At 44.3% G+C, this 24,578-nt stretch overlaps 1 protein-coding gene across 1 annotated transcript; it reads left to right on the top strand.

The window, feature by feature from the left end:
- The first annotated feature begins 2,087 nt into the window (after positions 1–2,087).
- On the top strand, positions 2,088–24,578 carry IL13RA2 (interleukin 13 receptor subunit alpha 2). The gene is made up of 10 exons (XM_032196587.1): positions 2,088–2,323; positions 11,347–11,504; positions 15,028–15,179; positions 17,290–17,443; positions 17,985–18,105; positions 20,109–20,293; positions 21,417–21,574; positions 22,404–22,548; positions 22,810–22,912; positions 23,772–24,578. The coding sequence occupies exons 2-10, from the start codon at positions 11,423–11,425 to the stop codon at positions 23,812–23,814; spliced, it is 1,143 nt and encodes a 380-aa protein (XP_032052478.1). The 5' UTR covers positions 2,088–2,323; positions 11,347–11,422; the 3' UTR covers positions 23,815–24,578.

The raw sequence follows: 24,578 nt of genomic DNA, 5'->3' as shown, positions 1-24,578 counted from the left end.
CAGAAATGTGACAGTCTGTTTTACTGGAAGTAGACTGTGAATTCGTCGTGCAGCCTGGCCAGTTGAGAATAACTCCTACGGCGAGGTGCTGTGCTCTGCTCTCCTGTGGAGAGCTGGAAGTGTGGGGCTTTCCAAAACTCTGGCTTGCAACTTCCCCATAACCTGTCATTACACACAAGGGACTTCAGGCACTGTTACCTGCCAAGTGTGTGCTTCAGAACCCAAATCTACATCCAACCATTGCAGGGATTGAACTCTTTCTTACTCAAGCAAATGTGGATGCTGGGACAGCCTTGACTTTCAGTTACAGAAATCCTTGGAGGAGGTAGCTTGTTGGGTGAGGAGCCCTGCTTGCTCAGCAGATGCTGAATGGAAAACCAGGCATTTCTTTTGCTTTTAGGCTTTTGCAGTAATGTCTCTGTGAGGACTAAACCAATAAATCACTGTTTTATAGCTCTTCAGTAGTGTTTCAATTCATCTTTGTGCTGGACTGCTAGCCGTGCATTCTCCATTACATCAGATTTTGGCTCTGGCAGCATAGCATGCCTTTATCCATGGCAAATCAAACAGTGTTGATTTATGTCAGAGATGATGTACTACTATCTTACCTTTTCACCCCAAGCTAAAAGGCTGTGGTCAGTGCAAATGCTGTTCTGTGAGCTTCTCCAAAGGGCAAATCTAGCCAAGCTGCAACTGCAAAGGATCATGAGGGCACTTGTGTGGGAAGGGACCAGCTGGAGCTGTGGATTTTTAAAGCCACTGTGCTTTAGTAGATCTCTGAGTAGTGTTACCCTCAGGTCCAGTCACACAGACCCACTTCTTTGTCAGTATTAAAAATAATTGCTAAATGATCTGGCAAAAACTTTTGTCTCCCACATTCCATGGCCACCTCTGGCTAGAATCAGTCTCTCTCACTAGCAGGGTGGCAGGAAACAGTTACTGCTCCTCTCCTTTTCGCTTCACTATTATCTAATGCTTGCATGCTCCTGGGCATGTACAGGGATTTCAAAACTTCCACAAGAGGCTGGTTTGCTCTTTTCCCCAATTCAAATTCCCTGTTGCTGAAACAACCTATGTAAGAACATCCCTAAATCAAATAATATTGTTGAAATTTAACTCTTCCTGATGTCAATGTCCAGTAACTTGAAAACGCCAGTGCATACTGGGGAAGACCAACCAGGTGTACCTGTAGCATAGTGGGGAGCTGTCCTACTAGCATTTCCTCATTTAAAGCCATAATTTATAGCTGAACTGCCAGCATCTTCTCTCAGGACATGAAGTCCGACTTCTCAGATAGTGCATCGGCTCCATCCCACCAGTGTCACTTCTGCCTGTAACTGCTTGGGGCAGTTTTTTTCCTCTGTTGCATTTATGAGAGCAGGAGCCATCTGATCAGGACCTGAGTCAAAACATATTTTATGGGAAATAGCAACGGAGAGAAGTTATTCTTCAGTGAGGAGGAGCCTCACACAGTTTGAAAGGTCCCAGGGGAAGCAAAATCCAAAATTTCCCATTGAATAAAAAGTTAAAGCGTATAATTTCATGCCTTTTTTTTTTTTTTTTTTTTTTTTCCCTTCTTTCTCGTTCCCACAAATGAAGTGGTTCAGCTGTCATCTGCCTGTGGAGACTTGCCCACCCATTCCTGGGATGATGAGTCCTAGTTCAGGAAGTGCGGAGCTCCAGCAGTCCTCACGTTGCAGGTTATGGGAGTTGGCAGATCTGCAACCTTTGAGACCAGCTGGGATTTTCAAGGCTTTTCCCAGAGAGCCCCCAGCCCTGACCTTGGATGAGGGTGCCCGTGGCATTTGCCTGTGATGCTGTCCCCACGCCAGGATCACTGCATTACCAGCAGCCTCGCCGCAAACTGGCTGGCAGCCAAGCAGGAGTCCGCCAGAAGTTAGCTGGAACCAGTGGATTTCCACAAAACACTTCAGTTTGCATAAATCAGGGTTCTCTGATCAAAATACATCTTGTGACAGGAAAATCCCTCAAATGCTGGTGTGGGACTGTTTACTATATCCCACGTGCACAATGTGCTTACTTTGCTGTCTGGGAGGGGATATTGAGCCAGACTTCTGCCGTGGGCAGTGAGCAGTTGTCGTCTTCCCTTCCCTATTTCTTCATGTGTATCCTATACACTAAACTCTTCCAGGCTGGCTGTTCAGATGCAGCTGCTTGAAACTTGTTCTCTAGAAACAGGAATATATGCAGGACTTTTTATTCATTTTTGCTGTTCCAGTTTTTTATTTTATTTTTTTTACAGCTAGTGAATATTTTCATCTTGCACATTACCTGGCTCAAAGGAAAATCCAGAACTGTTACGGTAAGCTGTAACTATGTGATCAGCATTAAATCCCAGCAGCTCATTCTCTGCTGCATTTAGACAAATGGGAGTGGGAGAATTTGTCTGCTTTATATTGTAATTATATTCTGTTGTGTATTTTTGAAACTCAGCACACCTTTACAGGTGTAATACAGAATATTGATTTGTGCTTACTGGCATTTCTATATGAATTTGAAATAGTTTTCCATCAGTACTTCTTTCTTTTTTAAGGGTAATGGTGTTTGTGTTCTTGAAATAACTTTGGCTGCTTAGAGAGTTGAAGGTGATGATTGAATTGCAAGTTTACAGACTTACAGACAGACATAATTACGTGCTTTTTTTTTTTTTTTTTTTTTTTTTGTATTTACTGTTGGTGCAACTGATACCTGTTCCATACCCTGCAAGCCACATTCGAGCTGTTTTGAAATTCTTTCTGTAGTCACTTCTAACATAAATGTAAATGTATAAAATCTCATATTTTTCCTTTTATGGACATATTTAAATAGATTTTAATATAACAGTATCTAGGCTTGTCTTAAATCAGCATGGACTTATTAATAAAAATGTCAGTAGATATTGTTGCAGTCTAAGTGTTCTGGGCCAAGCCGTTTCTCTGGTATAATGCTTGCTCTTTTAGTGGGGGGAAGGGAGGTGAAATTCAAATTATTTGCAGAGGAAAAAAATCCTTTTGCAGAGGAAAAATCAATTCAGCATTTTTTTACTTTTATTTTTTAGCTTAAAGAACTTCTTTTTGGTTTGTTTGTCATTGGACCAAACATTGTACCATTGATAAAAGCATCCAGCAATGCACCTTTCAACACCTGTAAGATCTTTATGTAAGAGACACAGAGGCTGGGGCGGGGGTTTTTTGCATTGGTCATCCTGAGCCACTGTATGGGACATGCAAGGCACAGGAGCATGGGCCGGCATTGCTGTCCACTCCAAAGGCACCCTGTGCTGTAGGAAAACCATCTCTCCCAAGGGTAAATACTGTTTCATATCCAGGATTGCAGCTCAGAGATCAAAGGCTGGTCCGTGATAATGATCTAGAGACTTTGCCCTTTCTCCAGTGTTTGCCAGCTGGCCTGCCAGGCACAGAGGCTTCATGCAATGTCAGCTCATCCTGCTGACTCCAGTTGCCAGATCCCACTCATGGGGAGGCAAAAATGAAGTGAGTGGAAATTGCCAGATCCTCTGGCACCAAGGTTAGGGCAGTACACTGTACAGAATATCCGTCTTTTACACTTACTGCTCCCACTGCATAGTGATCACACCAGAAGGACCTCTGCCAACATCTCTGCTAAACTTTCCAGTACAAGACATTGGATAGAGTTTAAAGAAGGAAAGGGAAACTTATTTTGCTTGTCCCGAGGGCTCAGAGGCTTGTGAAGGAAAATTCAAATTTAAAAAATGATGCAAAAGCCTTGAGGTTACTGTTATTTTAAAGTGGTCTGAAAGCTGAGGTGGAGCTCTGGCTCCTGTGGCTCTCAGCGCTGGATCCAGCCATGCACTGTACCCTGGGCAGGCTGCAGGGAAGTGCTTGTGGGGCTGATTTGCAGTGGTCTGCACACTGCCAGGCTTGCTTTCCCAGTTTCTGTGAGAGCACTCAGCATGAAAAGGTCTGCTTTCGTAGCAACTTTTAATTTGTTTATTTAATTCTGGAGCAACTTGAAAATGATCTTGGAACTACTTACTGTTGTTCTGTGAAACCTAGTGGTTTAAACTAGAAAGATTAAAGCACACAGGCAGAGCACACATCTACTCTTGGGGGTAAACACTGCTGGGAAAAAATATTGGCAGGAAGCCGGGTAGGCGGCTGGAGAGGAGCGGGAGCTTGGTGAGACCGACCAGCTGCTTTCATGGGCAAAAGGCGGAACGTGGCCCTCACAGGGTTCAGCCATCCTTAGCAGGGGAGCCCAAGTTTGGGGCAGGACGGGATGTTCCCTCTCCCTAGTATTTGGCACTGAAGTAGCTATTGAAAGCCTGGCTGCTGATTGTCACATAGGGCTAGTGAGCAAGTGGAGAGAGGATTTTATGGAAAGGCACCAGCTTCACGCTGGGAACCAGGCTGGCCAATCCTGCTGCACAGGTAGAAAGTTGTAAAAGTCTGTCAGGAAGCTGCCTACTCTTTAACACTAGGCTGGGGTCCATGCTGCATGTTTTTTTTTTTTTTCTTCCAACATAAATTACTGGTCAGTTGTGAATAACTAGGTAAAATCCAATTGCCTAGGATAAAGAAGTCAAGTGGGAAAAGCTCATATTCTCACCTGGTCTGCAAATGTCCTCCAGTGCATCTGCAGAGAACTGGCCTGGAGGAGACAGGAGCCCAACTTAGTTTTTACTCTTCATTTCGATTTCTGAAGATGTAACATCTGAGGGTCTTAGCACTGGGCTAGACTCTCACTTTTTTCCACAGCAGCCAGCAAAGGGAACCTGCTCCTGACAGTTACAATAACTGCTGCTTGAGCTGGATTCAGCTCCATCAGTATTGTGTGAAGATTTAAGAGGTGTGCCATTCCTCATAAACTCACTAGATCACCTGGATTCAAAGCCACATGGTGGGAAGGCTTCGGTCTTCCCTAAGGCAGCCTCAGGGCCAGCTGGGGGCTTGCAGATGAACTTGTGGAGAGGAGGTAGACTTGGTGGGAGGAAATGAACAGCATTTGTTCTGCAGCTCTTCATGGACAGCTCCTTGTTCAGTCTTGTACCCAGTATTTGTGGTGCTGGGGCCAGACATGTCTGTCACAAGCACCCCATTGCCCAGCTGGGTCAGCAAGCATATGTGGGTTGGCTGTTTGTCCCTTCAGCTCCTGCTGAGAGATATTTCAGAGCTTTCCTGTTCCAGAGATAATCTGTAGTTTCTTTTGCATTTAGTTTCTTTTTTCATTTCTGCCTGGATATATTTGTGACCAGCTTATTAGCACTTGTTGCTATGCTGGCTTTCTGTCTTTATTTCAGTGCCTCTCATCAATCTCTGATGTATTTATGGGCACAGTCTGGGCTCTGGCATGCCAGGCTCTGCTCCCAGTCCCCTTCCAGCATGCCTGTCCCCGGCATTCCCTCATCCTCTCAGCACTCCCCTCTTTCCTTTGCACTGAAAGCAAAAATTTCAGTGGTCAGCCGTGCCAGCTCCACAGCAGCTGCCTAGTTGGCTTGCATAATGCAGGCACATTCAAACAGCTGCTGTCCCTTCCTTGAGATGTCCAAGCCAGGGTTAGTCCCCAATAATACTCATCAGCAGACACAGAGGGAAAACTGAGGACTCCACTCACCACAAGAATAAATATTGACACTGGGCACTGCTGAAGAATCTGGATTCCCTTTATTACTTCCTGGAGTCCCATGGAAGCCATGAGTGTTTAATTTATTAATGCAAAGAAAGGATTTTTCTTGCAACAATCAGTCTGTCGCCACTGCATCATGCTCCTCTTTCCAGCGCGTCTCCTGGCATTGATGTACCCTTTTCTGTGCAATTCATATTACTATGCTGGAGGCAACAGGTCTGTTTTGAATTGCTGATTCTCTTATTCCGGCGCCCTGGAAAGAGCTTGTTTAATGCAAGTTGTATAAAAGAGACTTGCCTCCCTGAAACATGAGGCAATTAAGAGGCTTTTATAAGTCATTGATTTTTCTTCCCACTGGCAATAGAAAAACCATCACTTTGGATCAAATGAAACATGCTGTTCAATACCCAAATGTTCTGTTCGTAGCTGGAACCTTTTATTTTTTATTTCACAGAATAGGAAGCTACTTCTTAACATGAAGCTGGATTGTAAAGTGGAAAGCTTTTATTCTGAACTATCAAATCCCAATATTTTTACATAGGAGGGCAGTGGATTGTTTGACAAAACCAATTTGGCACAAGAGAGATGAACAATCACAAACATATTTTAACCAGAAAGGATTTGGCCCATCTTTTTTGACTTGGCTCCAGCAATGATACCTTTACCATACTCTTAGCAGTTTGCAAGGAGAAGCTTTATCAAAGATGTTTCTCTCTGTTTATTTCCTCAAAATCAAACTGAATTTTTACATATACACTTTTACATTTCTGGATGCACCTGCTCAGTGAATCTGACAGAGGCCAAGGACTATGCCCAGGGACTTCTCTGCTCTTCAACATTTCCTATTCAGCCTGGAGATGCCTTTACAAGTTTGCCTTCCCAAGTTTTTGCCTCTTTTGCTAATCTTGCCCCTGTAGAGCAACTGCAGTGCCCTGGGACTTGGCCAGGCTCCTGGAGGAACAGTAACTCCTGTTCTGCAAGGAAAGCTCCCTTGAGAAGTTCATGAGCACAAAGTGACTCCAGCAGTTACTCACCGACCTAACACACCTCCCAGAATCTCAATCAAGAAATAAATGAATGTGCTGGTGGCACTTCCAAATACATCCATCACAGTCCTCATGGCAAAGGCAGCCACATCAGGGAGATGAACAGAAAAAAACCCCTGCCAATTCACCCACTGCAGGGCACACGTGTGTCTTGCCACAAACACCAGAAAGCTCTGAGGAGAGGTGGGTGCAGGTCACAGCCGTGGGGAACTGATCCCAACCACAGCACTAAGGCCCTTTGCCAGAACGCCTTCCCAGATGTGTTCAGGGCCAGCAGGAGACCCACGGAGTCCTTACTGTCACTCAGGAGATTTCTTCTTCCGTGAGCTTTTCACAATTTAACCTCATTTGCAGAATGCTTAGTAAGATGCAAATCACCTGCTTGTCCCTGCCCTGAGCTCAGGGCATGAGGCTCTGTTCAGGCACATGAAGGGCTATGCCCTGTGTTTCCCTCAGCTTGCCAGGGCATTGCTCTATCTGAGGAGCATGGCACTGAAAAAATCAGTGTTAGCCAAGGTATGAGCACACAGTGTTACAGAGGTGTGCAGAGCCACCTCCCACTTGCTGTGTGGGTTGTGCTTTGGCTCCACATAGCTGGAAAAGGGCAGGGATCGTCCCCAGCTTGTCCTCAGATGACCTCCTCCAGCATCAGTCTGGGGATTGCATTAGCACCGTCTGTGGGAGGAACATGGTGTGAGCATCAGGTACCAGTGCCACAACACATGGAGAGGAAAAGAAAGATGCCTTCAGTTTGCAAGGGGAGCTGTTTGAGCAGGTGGGGCTGTGAATGTGCAGAAGATTTTCAACACTACTGTGAGCTCGTTGTTCCTCCCTGTGTGCTCCGGTGCTGCCAAGCATAGGCCAAGGCGTCGGCCAAGGCTTTGAGCCTTGTTATTGCAAAGCCCAACTGTGCTTTTTTCCAACCTAATTTTCTCAGGAACTGACCCAGTTCTAGCACTTGGGAACTGGCATTCACCCTACTGGCAAATGTTTCTCATCTGTTTTAAATGATCTGGCCAATGTGACCTTTTCTTCTAAAATAGCTTACACAATGAAAATACATCAATGTTAAAACCTCATCTTGCATAACTCTGACAGCAAGGACATACATTTACCAGCAACAAGGAACTTTTCCCCCTTATGTTGTATAAAGCAAGGAGGAAACAACCAGAGATGTGTAATTTCAATGAAGGGAGAACAGACCCATAACCTCCTTTCCCCCTTGAAAAAAAAAAAATCAAGGGATGCTCTAGGCAGCAGGGTCTGTACTACCCATTTCTGCTGCTTGTTGCTTCAGAAAGAAGAAGAGCAGTCATTCACATGGTGATCAATCACGAGCAAAGTTCTCAAGGTCTTCTGGGCTGTTTTCCAGCTATGTGCCACCCCAGGTCAGGACAGCAGTGGGTCACTCGCTTCCTGGTCGCCACTTCAGAGTTCCCCTTTTGCCAGAGCCCAACAGAACCCAGTGGTCCTCTTTCTTGCTCTTGCATCTCTGCCTTCAAAGCTGTGCACACACAGTTGGTGTCTCTTCTGGGAGGTAGTTGTTATAACAAGATACATGGGATCACTTTTTTCCTTAGCATTGCTGGTTGATATACCTTGTCCGACTGTGTATGTCTGTGTGTGTGTGTTCCCAGTGGAATCGTGAAGATAACTGGCAGGTAGAAAAGGGCTTGATCCTACCTTTGCTGCTTTGAACATTCTCATTGACTCCAGCTGGGGAGCAATAACACATTCTTTTGGGCATCAGTTCAAACACCAATACAACATGTCCTGTACAGGTGCTTTTAGAGCTGTTTTCTTCCTGACAAGAAGTGCTCCTTCTGTTCCTGAAACTGTTGCTCATGTTCCTTAGTATGTCATCACCATTTCTCAATATTTCTAAATTTGGCAGAGGGAAGATGCGTGCAGCCTCAGCCACAGCCCATTACTTGTCAGGGCACGCGCACTGCAGCTCCACTTTCCAAAACACCATTTACTGTCCCACCTGCAAGGGAATTGCTGCAATCAATTTCCCTCACCTCACATAAGGCAGTAGGGAGACAAACTATTTTAATTTATTTATTTATTTATTTATTTATTTATTTATTTATTTTGCATAAAGGACAGCAATTTGTGTTGGGTAGTAGAGCTTTAAGTGGGGTCAAACCAGGTGTGGCTGAAGTCCTTGCAAAGGATGCTGTGGGCTGAACTTAAGTCAGGGCTCAAGCAAGGTGCAGGAGGGGCTGGGAGGTGGGATAGCTCACTGGATGATGCTGGGAAGGAGGGATAAAGTAAACAGGGCCATGAAATGCTCTATGAAGTTTATGGTGACCAGCTGTGCCGATATACCTACAATGCAGAAAAGGATGGAGCGGATGGATGATTTTATATATTTCCCGTAGATCCCTGAGAGGCAGGAACAGCTGTCTGTGCTGTGGGTGAGCAGAGCCAGAGAGCTGCAGGAGAGGCCGTGGGATAGCCCAGTCCAGGGCTGTCCCTGTGGGACCAGAGCTGGGGTGCATAGGCCAAGGTGCTGCATGGGGATGGTGCTCTCAGGTTTTGGGGACAGCTGGGCCTCAGCACCGCAGGGGTTCAGGCAGCCTCTGGCAAGCAGCCTGTGCTGGTTACACTATTTGTTTTTCATTTTAATGAATTATTAAAATATTTGAAACATACCTTTGACCTACCGAGCACAGTTATGGCAACAATTCACACCAACAGATCATAAATCCTGACATTGTCCTCCCTAGTGGCTAAGCTGCTAGCTTAATAAAGCTTCTGACTGTGTGGCAAGTGCCGTAACATTGCAGTGTGATATCTGATCCCTGAAGAGAACAGACAGAGGTCTTTAAAAACCTCTGAAGTTGTAAGAAATACAAAGTTTTTAGCAGAGCAGCCACAAGGCTGTGGAGGAGCTCAGCCCTCCAGAGGCAGAGGGGCTTTATTGTACTTAGCAGAGGCCCAGGTAAGAGCTCTTCACTGGTTTTAAATCTTTCTGTGTAAACCTTTGCTTATTTTTATTTGCCTTGTGAACCTATGTGAATATGTTAAAACTAACCATAATTGGAAATGGAGACAATCTTCTTCCATTAAGATTCATGCTCAGTCCTTGGGTGCTGTTATTCATCAGATGGGAGTTATATCCGCTGCTTTCACAGCTCTTTAAACCCACTCTTTTATCACAGATTCTTTGTACTGAATTATGAGATCTTTCTGAAAGAAAGACTTATACACACATCCCATCTGATAGGTTTTAGTGACACAAGCTTTATGTCCTGTTTAACATGTTACAAACTAATTCTACTCATTTATTCAGACTGGAATTTTCCCTTCTCATTCTACAGTAAAACCAAAAAATTACCAGTATTTTTTACACTCATGTGGAGCACTTGGGAGGATCTGAGGTTGGTTTTAATTGAAAATTAGCTTCTGAAATAGCATGTTTTTCATCACAGCCATGTGTTGCCAGTTAGGATTTCTGGTTAATTCATACTCCCTCCCTCATCCTCCCCCCGCCCGAGCAAACTGATGCCCTTCTCCTTGTTCAGTGGGATGGGGTCTTTGTTGGTTCAGCCCTCTGATTTCCCAAACTCTGCCAGTTTTGTATTGTCACACAGCAGCTGGGTGTTTGAAGAGTAGGCATGCCTGAGTACCACCCAGGAGCCAACCTTTATATCCAAGGATGTGGAGCAACAAAATACCAGGTCTGTAATCTGAAATAAGCTCAGGGATGCATTGTGTGTTCCCATAGGTGCCATTGTAATTTTACACAAGCAGAACTTAAACACTATACAGACATACATCTCTATCTATAGCTAATCTATATGTAAAAGTTAAAGAAATATAAGTTATATAATATACTTAATTTTTTTTATATATATATATGTATATGTATATATATATATATGTAACCTGTAATGCATGTGCTTTCTGCCATAGGGAGGCTGGCTGAGCTGGTGTGTTCATGGGCAGTGGTTCCTGCCCTCTCCAGCATGAAGTCTGAAGGAAGGAGGACACCCCCCCAAAAAAAAAAAACTGTTCCATACTCCCTCTCATGCCCCGTCTTTCCTCCAGCAGACCTGCTTTGAAGATAAATCTGTTCACTTCAAAATTTGTTTTAACAAAGAAGACTTTTCACAGAGATTGCTAACATCGCTTTTTTGTTGTTGTTGAAGGATGAATTAGAAAGGAAACCCTCTCTCTGATTTTTTTTTCTTTTTACTGACCAAATCCTGAAACAGGAAAGCTCTGCTGGTGACAGTTCAGTAAATTGCATTTGTTTATTGGATAAAGAAAGTCTCAAGCATTCTGATTTGGAGTTTTCTAATAAAAATATCACTGTTTGGAGGCACTCCCTCCAGAAGGAGGGATGGCTGACTGGCTGCCTCACTCTTTCCGTAGAAGATGTGCTGCAGACAGCTTGATGATTGCAGACTGACTTTCATTTGGAGAATGTGCTTAGCTAGCCAGAAACTATTTTGAATGAAGCTAAAGTCATCCATGTGTTGCTGTCCCCAAAATTTAAAAATGAAAAAAACAACAACAACAACAAAAAAAAAACAAAACACAGAACCACAACTCCTTTGGGAAATGATTAATCTGTCTTGGTAAACGAGTGAAAAGACAATTGTTGCTTGTGCACACCCTGCAGAGGGAATTCCAGAGCCCCACCACCGTGTTAAAGCCTTTCAACTCTGCTTCATTTTTCCAGCCTTCCTATCTGTGCGTCGAAGGACAGCTTTTCCAACACTGCATACCTGCCACCCCGAACATTTGAAGTCCTTCTGATGGCTCTCCAGAGGATTTACCTTTTCACCCTGGCACTGGTGTGGGGCTGCATGGCCTCCTCCTCCTCCCAGCAGACGGCAGGTAACTACAGCACCCACGCTGGGCTCCTGCTCACACGTGCGTTGCATTAGCGCGGGCTCTTTGCAGAGGTAGATCTTCAGCCATGGCTTGTTTTGTTGTAGCAAGGGGCAGATTTATAAATATGCAACCAATTGCGTAAATGTATTGTGTGTTTAGTGGAAACTTCAAAGGGAGCAGAAATTGCCTTTCTTGTGCAGTGAATATATCATTTGATATATAGGGCTGGCTTTTATAAACACCACCTAGGTACATAAATGCTCCTGAGTGTGATTGCAGCTGTACAGACTGTGCATGGTGTAAGAAACAGAGAAGTAAGTCATAATCTGAGAATAATAATTTATTCTTGTAAGAAATATTGCTCTGAAAGCTGTTGACCACGGCAGTGGCACCTGAAACTCTCTTGTACTGCTCTGCTGCGTTACGGTCACTGGTGGTTGCAGTGGAAGCTGGGACTTCACTTCCAGATGCTCTCCCTCTTTAGAGGGCCATTTAGCAGGACTGGCCCTGCCCTCCACAGCCAGTGTGCACTGGAGAGGTGAAAACATGGCTGGGAGGGCATCGAGGGGCTCCCCATTCTGCCAGCCAGCATGCACAGGAAGCTGCCAGCAAACATGATGCTGCCACTCCAGGCGAGCAAGTGTTGCCCTTAAAACGTGCTTCTCAAAATGTTAGTCACCTGCACCCCTACTCCGGAGCTGACCAAACCAAGAAATGCAGATATAAAAGAGCAGGGGGTAGCTCGTAGGCTGCCATTTTCCCACTTGTAAAGCAGGTGGAAAAATTACAAAACCCTCCTGCCCCTTTCACCATTCGCATAGTGCATGGTGGCGGCAGGAGGCAGCTGTCTCGCACACCTTCGGTAAGAATGTGCTGGCAGTTGGTCATCAAAGCGGTGATGCTGGAGCAAAAGTGCACAGAACTGGGGGTGGGATGGCCTGGGGGCTGCAGCTGTCATCCAGCACACTGGGAGATGAGTCACTGCAGCGCAAGTCGCACAGAGAAGGAGGTAGTTCTTTCCAGAAACATTCAGGAGCAGCTTTACTTCAAGGCTGGATGACAAAAAAGAGTGCTTTTAGTCCTGTGTTCTGCATGAATGATGTGAGTGAGATTTGTATGTCCTGTAAGAACGTAAAACTGAGAAACTGCAAGAGGCAGTGTTGACATCTATAAAACAATTGAATTCCAGAATGCAAGTGACATTCTAAAACAAAGATTTTCCATTCCCACTGAACTTTAATTTTGTTTGAAATTTATTTTGCAATAATTACTGTTTACAGTTGCTATTGTTAGAAATAAATGTTGCTTATGGAAAAAAAAAATCAGGATGGAAACAAATTTCAGAGTGTTATTGTTTCCAGAGAAACAGAAATTCCACTTTGGCCTAACCTACTGCTCTCTTGCAAGTCTCATATGAGACTCACAAACAAAAGCTAGTAGCTTTTTGCTTGTTTGTATACAGGCAAGGCTCAACCTTCATTCCTGCAAGAGAAGGCTCCCAGTCCTGCTTTTAGCCCTGCCTGCAGAGCTTGGCCAGCTGTCTGCTCACACATGGTGTGCTGGGGCTGTGGGAGTCCTCCCTCGCAGCAGCTCTGGCAGCTCTCAGAGTGGGCTGGCCGGTGTGTGATGAACATCCCTGTTCCTCTCTGTTTCCCTCGTTCCTGTGACCATAAATGGCCTTTCTGGACATGCATTCATTCATTTTTTAGCAGCTGTGCCTCTTTAAGCTCTGTTCTCTGTTAATTGCTGGTGCCGCTTCTCCCTTTCTTGGAGTTTTGGCAGGTTTGCAAAGAACCAGAAAATGCCCTCACCTTGCCCTCTGTCCCAGCTCTGATACTCACCCAGAGCCCAGCTTGGGCACTCTGCACCAGTAGAGCTGCCTATGCCCCTACTCTCCCCTCCTCTGCCCATGTTGGTAAATCTGTGCCTGCCATAGCGTAGTGATACCTCCCCCTGGCCTTCTGAGGGGATGTGGGAATGAGCAGGACAGCCCTGGTTAGAAGGGGCTGCACGTGCAGGGCCATGCCCCATTGCCTCTGGAGCTGGATCAAGCCCACAGCCACCCTCTGAACCCAGGCTGCATTCACGGGACTCATAGCTGGTGGGAGGCAAAGTGTTTTACTTCTTACACAGAAAAATACATAAAAGCTCATTTATTTCTCCTCCAAATTGTTATAATCTATTGTTCCTTGCCCCAGCACCTCCCTAAATACATTGCCATGATATCCTACTTTGACATCTAACATAACAACCAGTCTCCCAGGGAGCTTTACATGCTGGGAAATGTGGAACCTGAAGACTGCTGCCTGTGAAGTTTTTCATTTAGGAGGGCTTCCTCAGGAGAAATACATCTTTCAGTAATGTTCTCTGTAGACTTTCTGAAGAGCACGTTAAAGTCTGATTTATATCAATGTGTTCCACATAAAGGTATTCTCAGGGTTTTCCTTCGTAATGGATTTATATAAAAAAAAATAATAAAATAAAATAAATTTAAATCCTAAGACAAAAAAGGGAGGCAAAAAAGGGGGCAGAGAAGCCAGTGCCCTGGACACCACACTCAGAGATGTGGCAGCAATGCAAGACTGCCACTGCCGGGAGATGGACTACAAGTCACCAAGATAAGCATGCATCATGCAATGAATATGTAGAAACCCAAATGGATAATATCACTGCTAGACAGCATACATGGAGAAAAATGACCTGTTACAAAAATTGACTTTGTTTGAACTAATAAAATAGAACGATCTGAACAGCTTTGTCATGTGAACAGCATTCTCAATACAGAGCTCAGCTTTTAGGAAGCATGACTTACTCTGAAATTCATCCAAAATATACTGATTTATGAACACATGGTACCAACTTACAATATTGTAATAAAAGCTATATTGACTGTAAAAGCACTTTTATTTTTTATTTTTTGTTTATACCTGACAGATGTCCAAAATAAGAATGATTCTACCTCTTTGGTTTTGTGCTTCTGTATGGTTTTATCTTGTTTCTTTCATTAATCTTCAATAAGCTTGAAAAGAGTATTTAAAGCAAGATGGGTGATTTGTCTCTGTTACACTTAAGGAATATACATTTCTCTGACAGCATGATGTGATCTGTCATCCTATGTTGGTATACATGCTGAATGCAATGCCAGCAAGGATTGTCCTCATACTTGTCCCCACAGCTCTTGGTGAATACCAAAAGTTATAAGTGAGCAACTAGAGGGCTTGAAAGTTCACCCCAGGACAGCAATTCTGTTTATAACAGTTTGAAAGGGAGTGTCAAAGATATTGTGGCATTTTTGTCCCTCTTCAGTGGTTCTTGACTGTTTTTTTTGAGTATCAGCAAGAACTGTTTGTTTTTGCGTAGGCAGGAGGTGAGGTTGTGCGTGTTTGTTCAGCGAAGTCTATTAAACTTCCACCCAGCTTCCCTCCGCACCCAGCAGCTGCATTTTTCATTTCACCAAATTTAATGACTTTCTCTTTTTTCTTTACATCAACAACCTGTTTTACCCTGTGCTTTGTTTTCAATTTAGTTGCTCCCCCACAAGACCTTCAGATCACTGATCCTGGGCTTTTAGGTTCTCTCGATATAGAGTGGAAACCTCCACCCAACGTACAAACCTTCAATGAGTGCACAGTAAAATACAAATTTGAATACCGTAACACTGGTGACAGAGAATGGAAGGTAAGAGAACGCAGTTTACTCCTCTTATATTGCTACTGTTCTGCCTTTATTTCTTGTGCAGGTTTGTGTTTGCCTTTAAGGGAGCAGCAGGACAGTGGCAAAACATCAGTTCCAACTTCCCATGGAAAAGGCAGACTTCGTTCCATAGGGCCAGTGCTTTCAAACCTTTGCCAGACAGGAATGGGTTTTGAAACTTCACAACAGCAGTAGTGAGAGTTAGAAAAGTGGCTATTTGTATCAAAGGGTGTGGCCCTTACTGACAAAAGTAATAAAGTGACATCCAGTACCATTCCTCATTGTAAAAGACACTATACTTTTTAGAGAGTCTTTACAGGCATTTGAACTGGAACTCAGGCAATATCAACATATCCTTAGGGTTGCAGCATGGTAAATAATTAACAAATTACATTTCATTAATTATCCTAATGCTTTAACATTGCTTTCATTCCGAAGAGTGCTTTTAATTGACATTTACTTCTGTTTTTTAGATATGTTTGACTGCAGCTCAACTCTGATAAAAATGATAAAAAATGATAAAACTGTCAGTCTTATCTCATTGATGTGTAGCAGGGCAACAGCAGACAGACACAGTACAGGAAGGATTGTTGAAATATTTGTGGGATTCTTTAGAAGAGGGAAATGGAGCAGGGCAAGGGGAAACCCAGTGGCAGGCTGCTTGGTTGGTGCACGATACTGAGGAGTACCAAAAAATTCCTTTCATTTTCCTGAAAGGGAAGATTTTGCACAACCATAATGCAGGAGTGCTAGAAAGCTCATCGGGTCAAGAGACTAGAGAGAGAGAAGAAGCAGGCATACCAGGTTAGCTGTACTGTGGACCCTGGTCTTTTTCTGTGAATAGTTTCTGCAGGTCCTATGTGAGCTGTTTGCTTCATCCACCCAAGGCATCAAAGCCAAGGCTGCCAGGCTGTGTTCAGCCACCAACCAAAGGCTTTGAGCCCAGCCATCCCTTGGAGCTCGAATGAGGGGAAGAGCACGGAGCCTCCCTCCCTGTTTCAGTGCGATATTGCAGTTGCCAGGGCATGGGAAGTTGCTCTTTATGCGCAAGTCATGCTTTGAGCCATGCAGCAGCAAGCAGCTGTGCTGATTTTTCCAAGATGTTTTTAACTGACATTTAAAAAGTGCAATAAAAATAATTAAAAAAGCAGTTAAAAAGACCGTGTAAGAATTCCCTAAATCACAAGTAATAAAAGTGTTTACAAAGCAGATCCAAAAGAGAGAAATATGTCACCTCTGACACCGTGCCAAAATCTGGGTGCCAGATAAGGTCATACGGAAAAGTTGGTTTAAAAAAAATAAAATCTATGAGAACATCAGAGAAAGCAAGAGTCAGCAATGTCTGATAGAAACACGTGGCTCAACAGGGCTCTTAAGCTCTGTGACTGCTGAAAAAAGTCCAACTGGGGGCTCTACCACTGCACCAAATTCCTGTTGCAGCAAGCATATTCACTTTACAGGCCGTTACTCTTTGGGTCAATATGACTCCTTCTCCCTCTTGCTGCAGCTCTTTCCAACATACTTTTTCCCGTTTAGGGGAAGGGTGAGTAATCCTGAGGCAAAAAGAAAAACCTTTAGAGGGAATGCTCATAAAGCTGTCTCACAAAGGGCTAACCCTGGGAGTGCAGCATCACCTGGCTCCTGCACCACAACAGGATACTGGACCAGCCCTGCTGGCTGTGGTTGCACTTTCCTATGTAAACCATCACTCACAAGAACAAATTCCTCATGATACAGCTTGCTTCTGTTTCTGATTACCTCACTTCCCAAAAATATGATTTTCATCTGGATTTATGTCAGTGTCCTTGTCAGACCTTCCCGGGTGCTCCTGGCTGGTGGAAATGCCTAAATGTCTGATCTTCTTTGTCATTGGGGTGGAGGGACTCAAAGACAGTGAGGATGGGCAGCAGAAGCCACAACAGAGTTGGTTGTACAAGAGTGCCCAAAAAGCACTAGGTAGGAAAAGCAGGGTTAAAACGAAATGAAACATTAAAACTAACGCGTGAGCCTACTATCAGGTAGAGAGTTAGCAATGGTAGGTAATTCTGCAGCTCAGTGACAAAAGAGGTGCTTATAAAGTCTGTCTTTCAACCAGGTTATTTTTACTAGGAAACTAAAATTCAGAGTTGGATTTGACCTCAGCAGGACTGCTGAAGTGAAGGTACAAACCCTGCTTGAAGGACGGTGTACCAATGATGTGGAGGTGCAGAGTGAATGGATTTATGCTACCTTTCAGGTCCCATTGCAAGGTTAGGAGCAGCCTTCTGTACCTGGTGCGGCTTCACACTTTGCATGAGCCTGTTGCATGAAGCACTGTTGGCTTGAGGGTTGCTGGATGGCTAAGCCATTGCAGGGCTTGCTGAGGTATAAGACATCTCACTGCTGTCCGTGGCTGTGGTTGTGCTTACTGGATACTTGGGGCTCATTTCTCAAGGTACCGCAATGAGTCCCCTGCCATCAGGTGTTAACAGGCTATGGGAAGAGGTAGAATCAGAACCAGCATCTCCTGCCTCTTTCTCTTTGCTGCAAGACTCTGTCCTTACCCTGTTTCGGCTGGGTTTCCCTGCAACAGCTCCACTGCTGAATGATAGGGTCAGTTACACATATTTCTGTTCTAACCACAGCAAACTGAGCTTTATGTGAAATAGAGCACTTGGCAGCAAAACTATCTGATGATTGTGACTGGCCTTCTTTGTCTTTTGACTGCAGCACACAATTGTTCAAAGTTGTAAAATTGTATTTCTGACTGGTGTTTTGCTAAATGGTGGTGATTTTCTTCTCATTTGACAGGAAAGCTGGAATCAGAGGTTCAGAATTTTCATTGCATCTATCATGACTGGGAATACCTCAAGTGCACTTGGCAACCAGGTCTCCTCGCACCTCGCGGAGTACATTATGGTTTATATTACTGGTACGTATCAGCAAAATAGAAAAACAGCCAGGAAGCAATCAAGTGAACTCCACTTTGAATCACTCAGTGTACTAAAATGGAAAATACGCTTTTATGTTTGGCAAAGCCGTTACGTTATCCACCTAGAATAACACTCCAAGCAACATGTGCCTTCTGTCAGGGAAATCCCCAAATCCTGCTTCTTCCCAGCCCCTCTCCAGGAGCTGTGTCCAGCATGGAGAGGCAGAGAGCAGGCTTCTGGGAATTTTTGCTCAAGGCAAGATGGGACACACACGTCTTCCTCAGCCCCATACTGGGAGCTGTCACTGTGTGCAGGGCAGCAGTCTGGCTCCACAGCTCTGGGCAGCCTTCCTTAAAATCTACTGCTGATCTTAAATGAGCAGTTCTTTTTGCTTTCTTCCTCCTTTCTTTTTTATACTGCTGCATAAGTGCTTTCTGCATGTTGGCCATCATGAGGCCTTGTGCTTTTCCTTCACTCAGTATACCATACTCAATGCATACCATTTGGGCCATGCATTTCTCTTGCTCATAATGCATATATCTCTATAGCATAGGATTAGGCAGGCAGTTACAAGGCTCAGTGAACCCTATACAAAGAGCAGGCACTCTTGGCACTAACACTTTTACTTCTCAAATATATTTTCATACAAGCAAATCTCATCCAAGCAAAAGAGCTGTCTAGAAGTAGTAATGATCAATGTTTCTCAGTTACTTCTTTCATACTACTGCCTAATGACTCTTCTGCAATAAAAACTAAGCTGGACTTAAGTGTTTTTAGATAATCTAAATGCTTCACTTGTGCTTCATTTCCTGTGATACTATGGTAAAGATGACTAGTTAGGAAATCATTTGGTTTCATGCCTTTGGGCTACTTGTAAAGAAAAGCATAGCTGCTTTATAAAAATAGTTTCTGTGTGGCTCTTGGAAATGTTCTTCGAAACAATTTAAAATAATTTTACAAACTACAAAGGTCTACTTGAAAAAACAAAACAAAACAACAACAAAAAAATCCATCACGGGTATGTATGATTTGTTGCTAAAGACAAACAAACTCCAAACCCACAAAAACCAAAAAAACCACCATTATATAACTGCCTCTAACAAAAACAAGCATTTGGATCTGGGTCCCATTGTATAACAAGAATGGGTGGGAACACAGCCCTGGTAGCCTTTGATCCCTGTGAGTTCTTTTCTATAGCCCTACCACATGAGGTTTTTCCCACATGATGATGTGCTTTGCAGCGCGGCTTTTATTAGGCGCAGGATATAGAGGGCAGATTCAGCCCTACCAAAATGGAAATAACCCAGCAGGAGCATTAAAAAGATGATAGAAAGCCCTAGGCAGTATTTCCAGGATGGGGCCAGCTTTGGAAAGTAATCCGCAGAGACAGGAGGCAGTTTGTGAGGACAGGGTTACTGTTTCACAATCGCTAATAACCAGCAAACCCTTTCTTTGATCCCACCTTCTGGGTTTCCATTACACAATTGCGTGTATGCAGAGGACCTACCCACATTCAACCATAACAGCTTGTTATCGCTAGCACGCTCACATTTATGGCACATGTTATCTGCCACAAATGTCTGCATTTTGGCTTGGGAGCAGACCTTTCTGTAACTCCAGAGCCAGTGGCTGCTTGAAGATGGGTGTCTTCATGAGCTGGGGCCAGAGCCTGCCCCTGCTCCACTCGTGCAGTGGCCCCTCACGAGGTCTCTTGTGCTCCAGCAGAGGGCTTGCAGAGAGGTTGCCACAGCCGATAAAAACAAACCTGGGAGAAAGGTATGCATATTATTTTTTCCTTCCCCCAACACTTGTCCCATAGCAGAAGTCCAGGTGAGAGGATGCACAGCACAGTATTTTGAGTTACCTGTGGCAGGTAGAGGGTGCGTAGGGCACAGGAGATGATCATGGTTTAGGTTCATTTGCTCCTATCCAATTGTTCTTTAAGAAGAAAAAAAAAATAAATATTAACTGCCATTGTTTTGATTTTTTTTTTTTCTGCTAGGTATGAGGGCCTGGACCATGCAGAGCAGTGTGATGACTACATCCAGGACCATGGTATAAACATTGGCTGCATGCTGCAGAACCTGAGCCAGGCAGAATATAAGGATCTGAGCATTTGTGTCAATGGGTCAGCAGCAGCTACCCTGCTGAGGCCGTTGTATGCCACCCTGCGCCTTCACAACCTAGGTAAGGCTGGGAGGAAAGCAGCAGGGCTCTGGAGACCTGCATGGCCACTGAAGGCTCACACCTTGCATGAGAGGGGCTCAAACTAAAGTGTGCTCTTGCAAATGGATGGGTTTCCCCAGAGAAGGAGCTGTGGCAAAGACTGGTCTCCACAGCAGGACCTGTCTCCACAAGTGTCTGCAGGAATGCAGGAAGTGGCACTGCTCAGTGTCCACCCTGCAGTTTCAGTGGGTGCTGTGGAGTGCTGTGCTCAGCATCCGGATGACTCAGGACATAAATGGTCTGCTGGGCAGACAGCAAAGAAGCTTTGCTTTTTTTTTTTTTTTTTTTTTTGGTCCAAGCAGCAGAACTGCAAATGTGGCTTTATTTCCTCTGACTGGAATTGAAGCTGCTGCTCTGCTTCTGTTAGCTTGGGAGAGGTTTTTGGGCATTGCTGTTGAAAGCAAGCTAAGGGCAGGGGAGAAGTGTAAAGTGCAGTAGGGTCTGCCAGAGACACGTGAACAAAAAGCAAAGGTGGATTTGAAACCTGTCACAGCTGGGGAAAGAAAACAAAGTGCAGCGTGAAGCATAACCTGTTAGAAAGACTCGCTTTTTGCTAGAGCACTTCTTAGGTTGATGCTATTTGCCCACATGTAAATGTCAAGGGATAAACATCTAGCCCTCCAGTTAATCCACTGGGCTAATAAGCAGGATTTCTGGATTCAGTTAGGGCTTCCATGTGCTTCTTGTATGGCTTTGGCCATATGACATATTCCAAGCCTTTCCTGGGATGCAAAGAGTGTCAGGACAACAGTACTGAGGTGCCTCAGTACAGGGGCCCAAATTGCCTGTTTGCTCTCTGAGAAAAGTGTGCCAAGAACATTGCTTAGAAGCCGGCATTTTGAAACACCTGCATCGCATCTCAGACTGAGGCATAAGCCCTGGCCATGTCTCAAGCTAAAATAAACAACCCAGCCTCTGGGTGAAGTCCTTGCTCCTGTAGCATCATGTCTGATAGCAATGGGTGCTCAAAAATCCCATCAGTGGGGAAAAGGGACAGAGACTGGTGGTTGATTAGCTGAAGTCACTCCCACCAGGATGTGTTTGATGGCACCTCTTGACCTTCTCTTTTCTTTCCCCACTCCAGCAAAGCCCTCACCCCCCAAGCAGCTGGTGGTTTCCACGTCTGCGTCCGAGGAGCTCCGGGTGGTGTGGAGCCCACCGGGTGGCGAAACACCACCCCAGTGCCTGGAGTACGAGGTCCAGCTGGCAGAAGAGCAGGGCAAGGCCAAGGCTGCCTGGGCGGTAGGGACCACACATCCCTGACAGCACCCTGCCCCAGGGAGGGGAGGTGGGGGCACTGCCAGTGGTGGGGATACGTGCCAGGAAAGCCACCAAACTGGGGACGGGATGTTTGCTGCCCTGCTCGTGGACTGTGCAGAGCCGCTGGCCGGCTGCTGCTCTGCGTGTGTTGGTGCTTAGCACCCTGACCCTCCAGCCACAGTGATTGCCTTAGCAGTAACAGACTCATAGTGAGTTTCTGAGCAATAGCTTTCTCAGGCCTCCTGCCTGTTACCTCAGGAAGTCTTAACAGAAATTTAAAGAGTGTTTTGGTTTGTCTTTCTGAACCTGGCAGCACAACTTGGTCCAATGAAACTATAAATCTAATCTCTCCAGAGAAATGGCCTGGGACAAAATGGATCTTTCATACGTAGTGCTTTTTCCTCCTATGTTATTCAGTTGCAGTTTTGATAGCAAAAAATGGCAAGAATTACTTAATCATAGGGCATGTCAGAAGGACATTTTCTTTCTTCAATTGTCATATCCTACATATGAGTGTTCGTAGTTAATTTCATGAAGGATTCCATAAATTAACAGATATGAATGGTGACATACATGATTGCCCTCCCCCCCCTTCCCCCCTCCAAACATATCTGTTTTCAGAAGGTTTATTTGCATAATCATATTTCTGGCACTAGCTGGTCCACTATTATGAAACCACTCAAAACTGTTAAAAAGTAATCCAGGGATTTGCAAAGCCTGGGGAGCATGTTCAGAAACATCAGGTCGTGCCAGACAGCTACTGGTGGCTGCACATAACTCCTTGCCATTTGTTCTCTATTTTCTTTCTCAGTCTGTGTCAACGCAAATGGAGACTGCTTTTACCATTGCCAGAGTAAATCAAAGCCGTATTTCATGTGTCCGTGTCAGGGGGAGAACAAACAATTTCTGTGCCGACCAGGGCTTCTGGAGTGAATGGACACAGGAGTGTTTCTCTGGTAGGGAACCAAAAGTAACTTTTTAAAAAATTTTATTTTATTTTATTTTATTTTATTTTATTTTATTTTATTTTATTTTATTTTATTTTATTTTATATTTTATTTTAATTTATTTTTTGTCTGTAACAAATAAATTAATATATGCAGGGTAGCAATTTACCTGGACATGCTGAGCTTGAATCTGAGCCCAAGCTTTCAAGAGGTAATATGACCTGTTCTGGAATGTAACAATTTCTTATTTGTTATCATTTATCTTTGCAGTGTCCAGAGAAGAGGACAAGCAGCTATTTATCCTCATTCCAGTCATTCTGAGTTTGTCAAGTAGCCTCATAATATTTATGCTGATTGGTCAGTGCAAGAAAAGGTAAGCATTACATCAGCCTGTCCGTTCAATGTGCTTTTACATGGTGTATCAGACTATGGCTGTAAATTAGACAAGTTATTAAATACTAAGAGACAAAAACATCAACAGATGAGCTAAGATTGGACACTAAACAACAGTTTATTTTCAGGAAGCAACCCTGTAAGTGGGACATTTCTGACACAAAATGCCTCACAACAACCCATAAAATCAGCAGGGACCCAAAACCTGGTCATACAAAACCAGTCTGCTTCTATTAAATGCAGCAAAGTTACTCAGAGCATAAGTAATGCCACTATCTTGCTCCAAACCATTCAGACAGCAGAGATTTGTTCTGCTTGTGTTTAAGGAGTGTTGTTTTTCTGGGCTGGGGCCTCATTCTCTTTGTGCAGTTTGCATTCATCTGAATGTCACTGGCTGCACCCAGGGAAAGCAGACGCAGTGGATGGTCCTAAATTATTAGTACTGATGACATTTTCTTCCTGCCAGAAGGATCATTTAGAGAGAATTGATCTCCTGGTACTGATAATATTATCTTTTCCTTATGAAAATATGGGGTAAGCAAATAGAAAGCTTTCCTAATATGCTCTTTAAGTTGTTACCAGTGAGGGAGAACTGGCTGTAGAAAAATCTCCACATTGTTCTGAGAGATGAACTAACCCAAATTTTATACTTGAATGCATGGAGCCTGAGACACCTTTCAAATATTAATGTTTGTGAACTTTGAACAAAGTGTAGATGCTAGCAAGAAATCAGTGGAAAGCAAATGCTTCCTGCATTGACACTGTGATGTGTGAAAGGGATGCCACTGTGCATTCCCCGTTGTCTTGGTGCTGGTAGTAACTGTCTGTGTCCATTGCAGAACCCCGCTGGAAAAAGCAACGCACATGTCAGTGGGATGCTAACTCTGCTCACGACTGCTGTACCGCCTGTGTTTGATGGATTGCTCTCAAAACATCATCCCAAGGATGGCTGAGAAGCCCAGAGCTTTCTAAAGCCCAAGTTAGTCTTCCCTGCCTGCTGCCATTTGTGAGGCTGGCTGTTGCAGTGCAAGTCCTCAGCGGACCATTGGAGGAGTTGTAAGCTGACTGGAGCAAATTGTTTCTGGTAACAGGACAAAGGACAAAAAGGAGGCATGAAAACTGCAATGAATAAAGATAACACATTCCTCTGAAGTTTTTTTTTTTTTTTTTTTTTTTTTTAGGACTCTAGAAATCTGTCAGCAGGACATACACTGAAGGGCAACACCTCACACAAAGCTAGGTACAAATGCCTGCATGCAGCCACTGCACATTACTCTTCTTTTTACCTCTTCTTAGTCCCCATTCCTCAGTGTGTTGATAGCATTTAAGTGCTGAGCCTGAGCTAACTGTATTTATTTTATTAACTGATATGCCTTAGCTGTTGCAAAGCTGAAGTGGGGAGGCCTTGAGATAAATTTTTGCTGTAAAAACTCACAACCACAGCCACTGCAAGGGACAGATGGGTACAAGGTGAAGTGGAGGGTTGGTTACTTTTGCAAAGGCAGTAAGGAAATTTCTCCAGGAAGCAGGTGCAGGTACTAGAATTCAGTGAAGCACCCAGGATGTCTCTCAACACCATGCCCTCAACTGATGAAATTACTGATGGACTTTTAAGGAAGTCCCCTGTGATAATGACTACAAAAAAA

This window comes from Aythya fuligula, chromosome 13, assembly GCF_009819795.1.
Source record: "Aythya fuligula isolate bAytFul2 chromosome 13, bAytFul2.pri, whole genome shotgun sequence".
Taxonomy (NCBI): domain Eukaryota; kingdom Metazoa; phylum Chordata; class Aves; order Anseriformes; family Anatidae; genus Aythya; species Aythya fuligula.
The sequence above is the reverse complement of the archived record's forward strand: the minus strand, read 5'-3'. Positions and strand labels throughout refer to the sequence as shown.

What these genes read in the sequence shown, in the direction of transcription:
- IL13RA2 (XM_032196587.1), top strand. Translation starts at nt 11,423, where the DNA reads ATGGCTCTCCAGAGGATTTACCTTTTCACCCTGGCACTGGTGTGGGGC. An exon ending in CTGGTGACAGAGAATGGAAG is followed by an intron (nt 15,180 to 17,289) that starts GTAAGAGAACGC and finishes TCTTTCAACCAG; the next exon opens with GTTATTTTTACTAGGAAACT. An exon ending in GACACAGGAGTGTTTCTCTG is followed by an intron (nt 22,549 to 22,809) that starts GTAGGGAACCAA and finishes TTATCTTTGCAG; the next exon opens with TGTCCAGAGAAGAGGACAAG.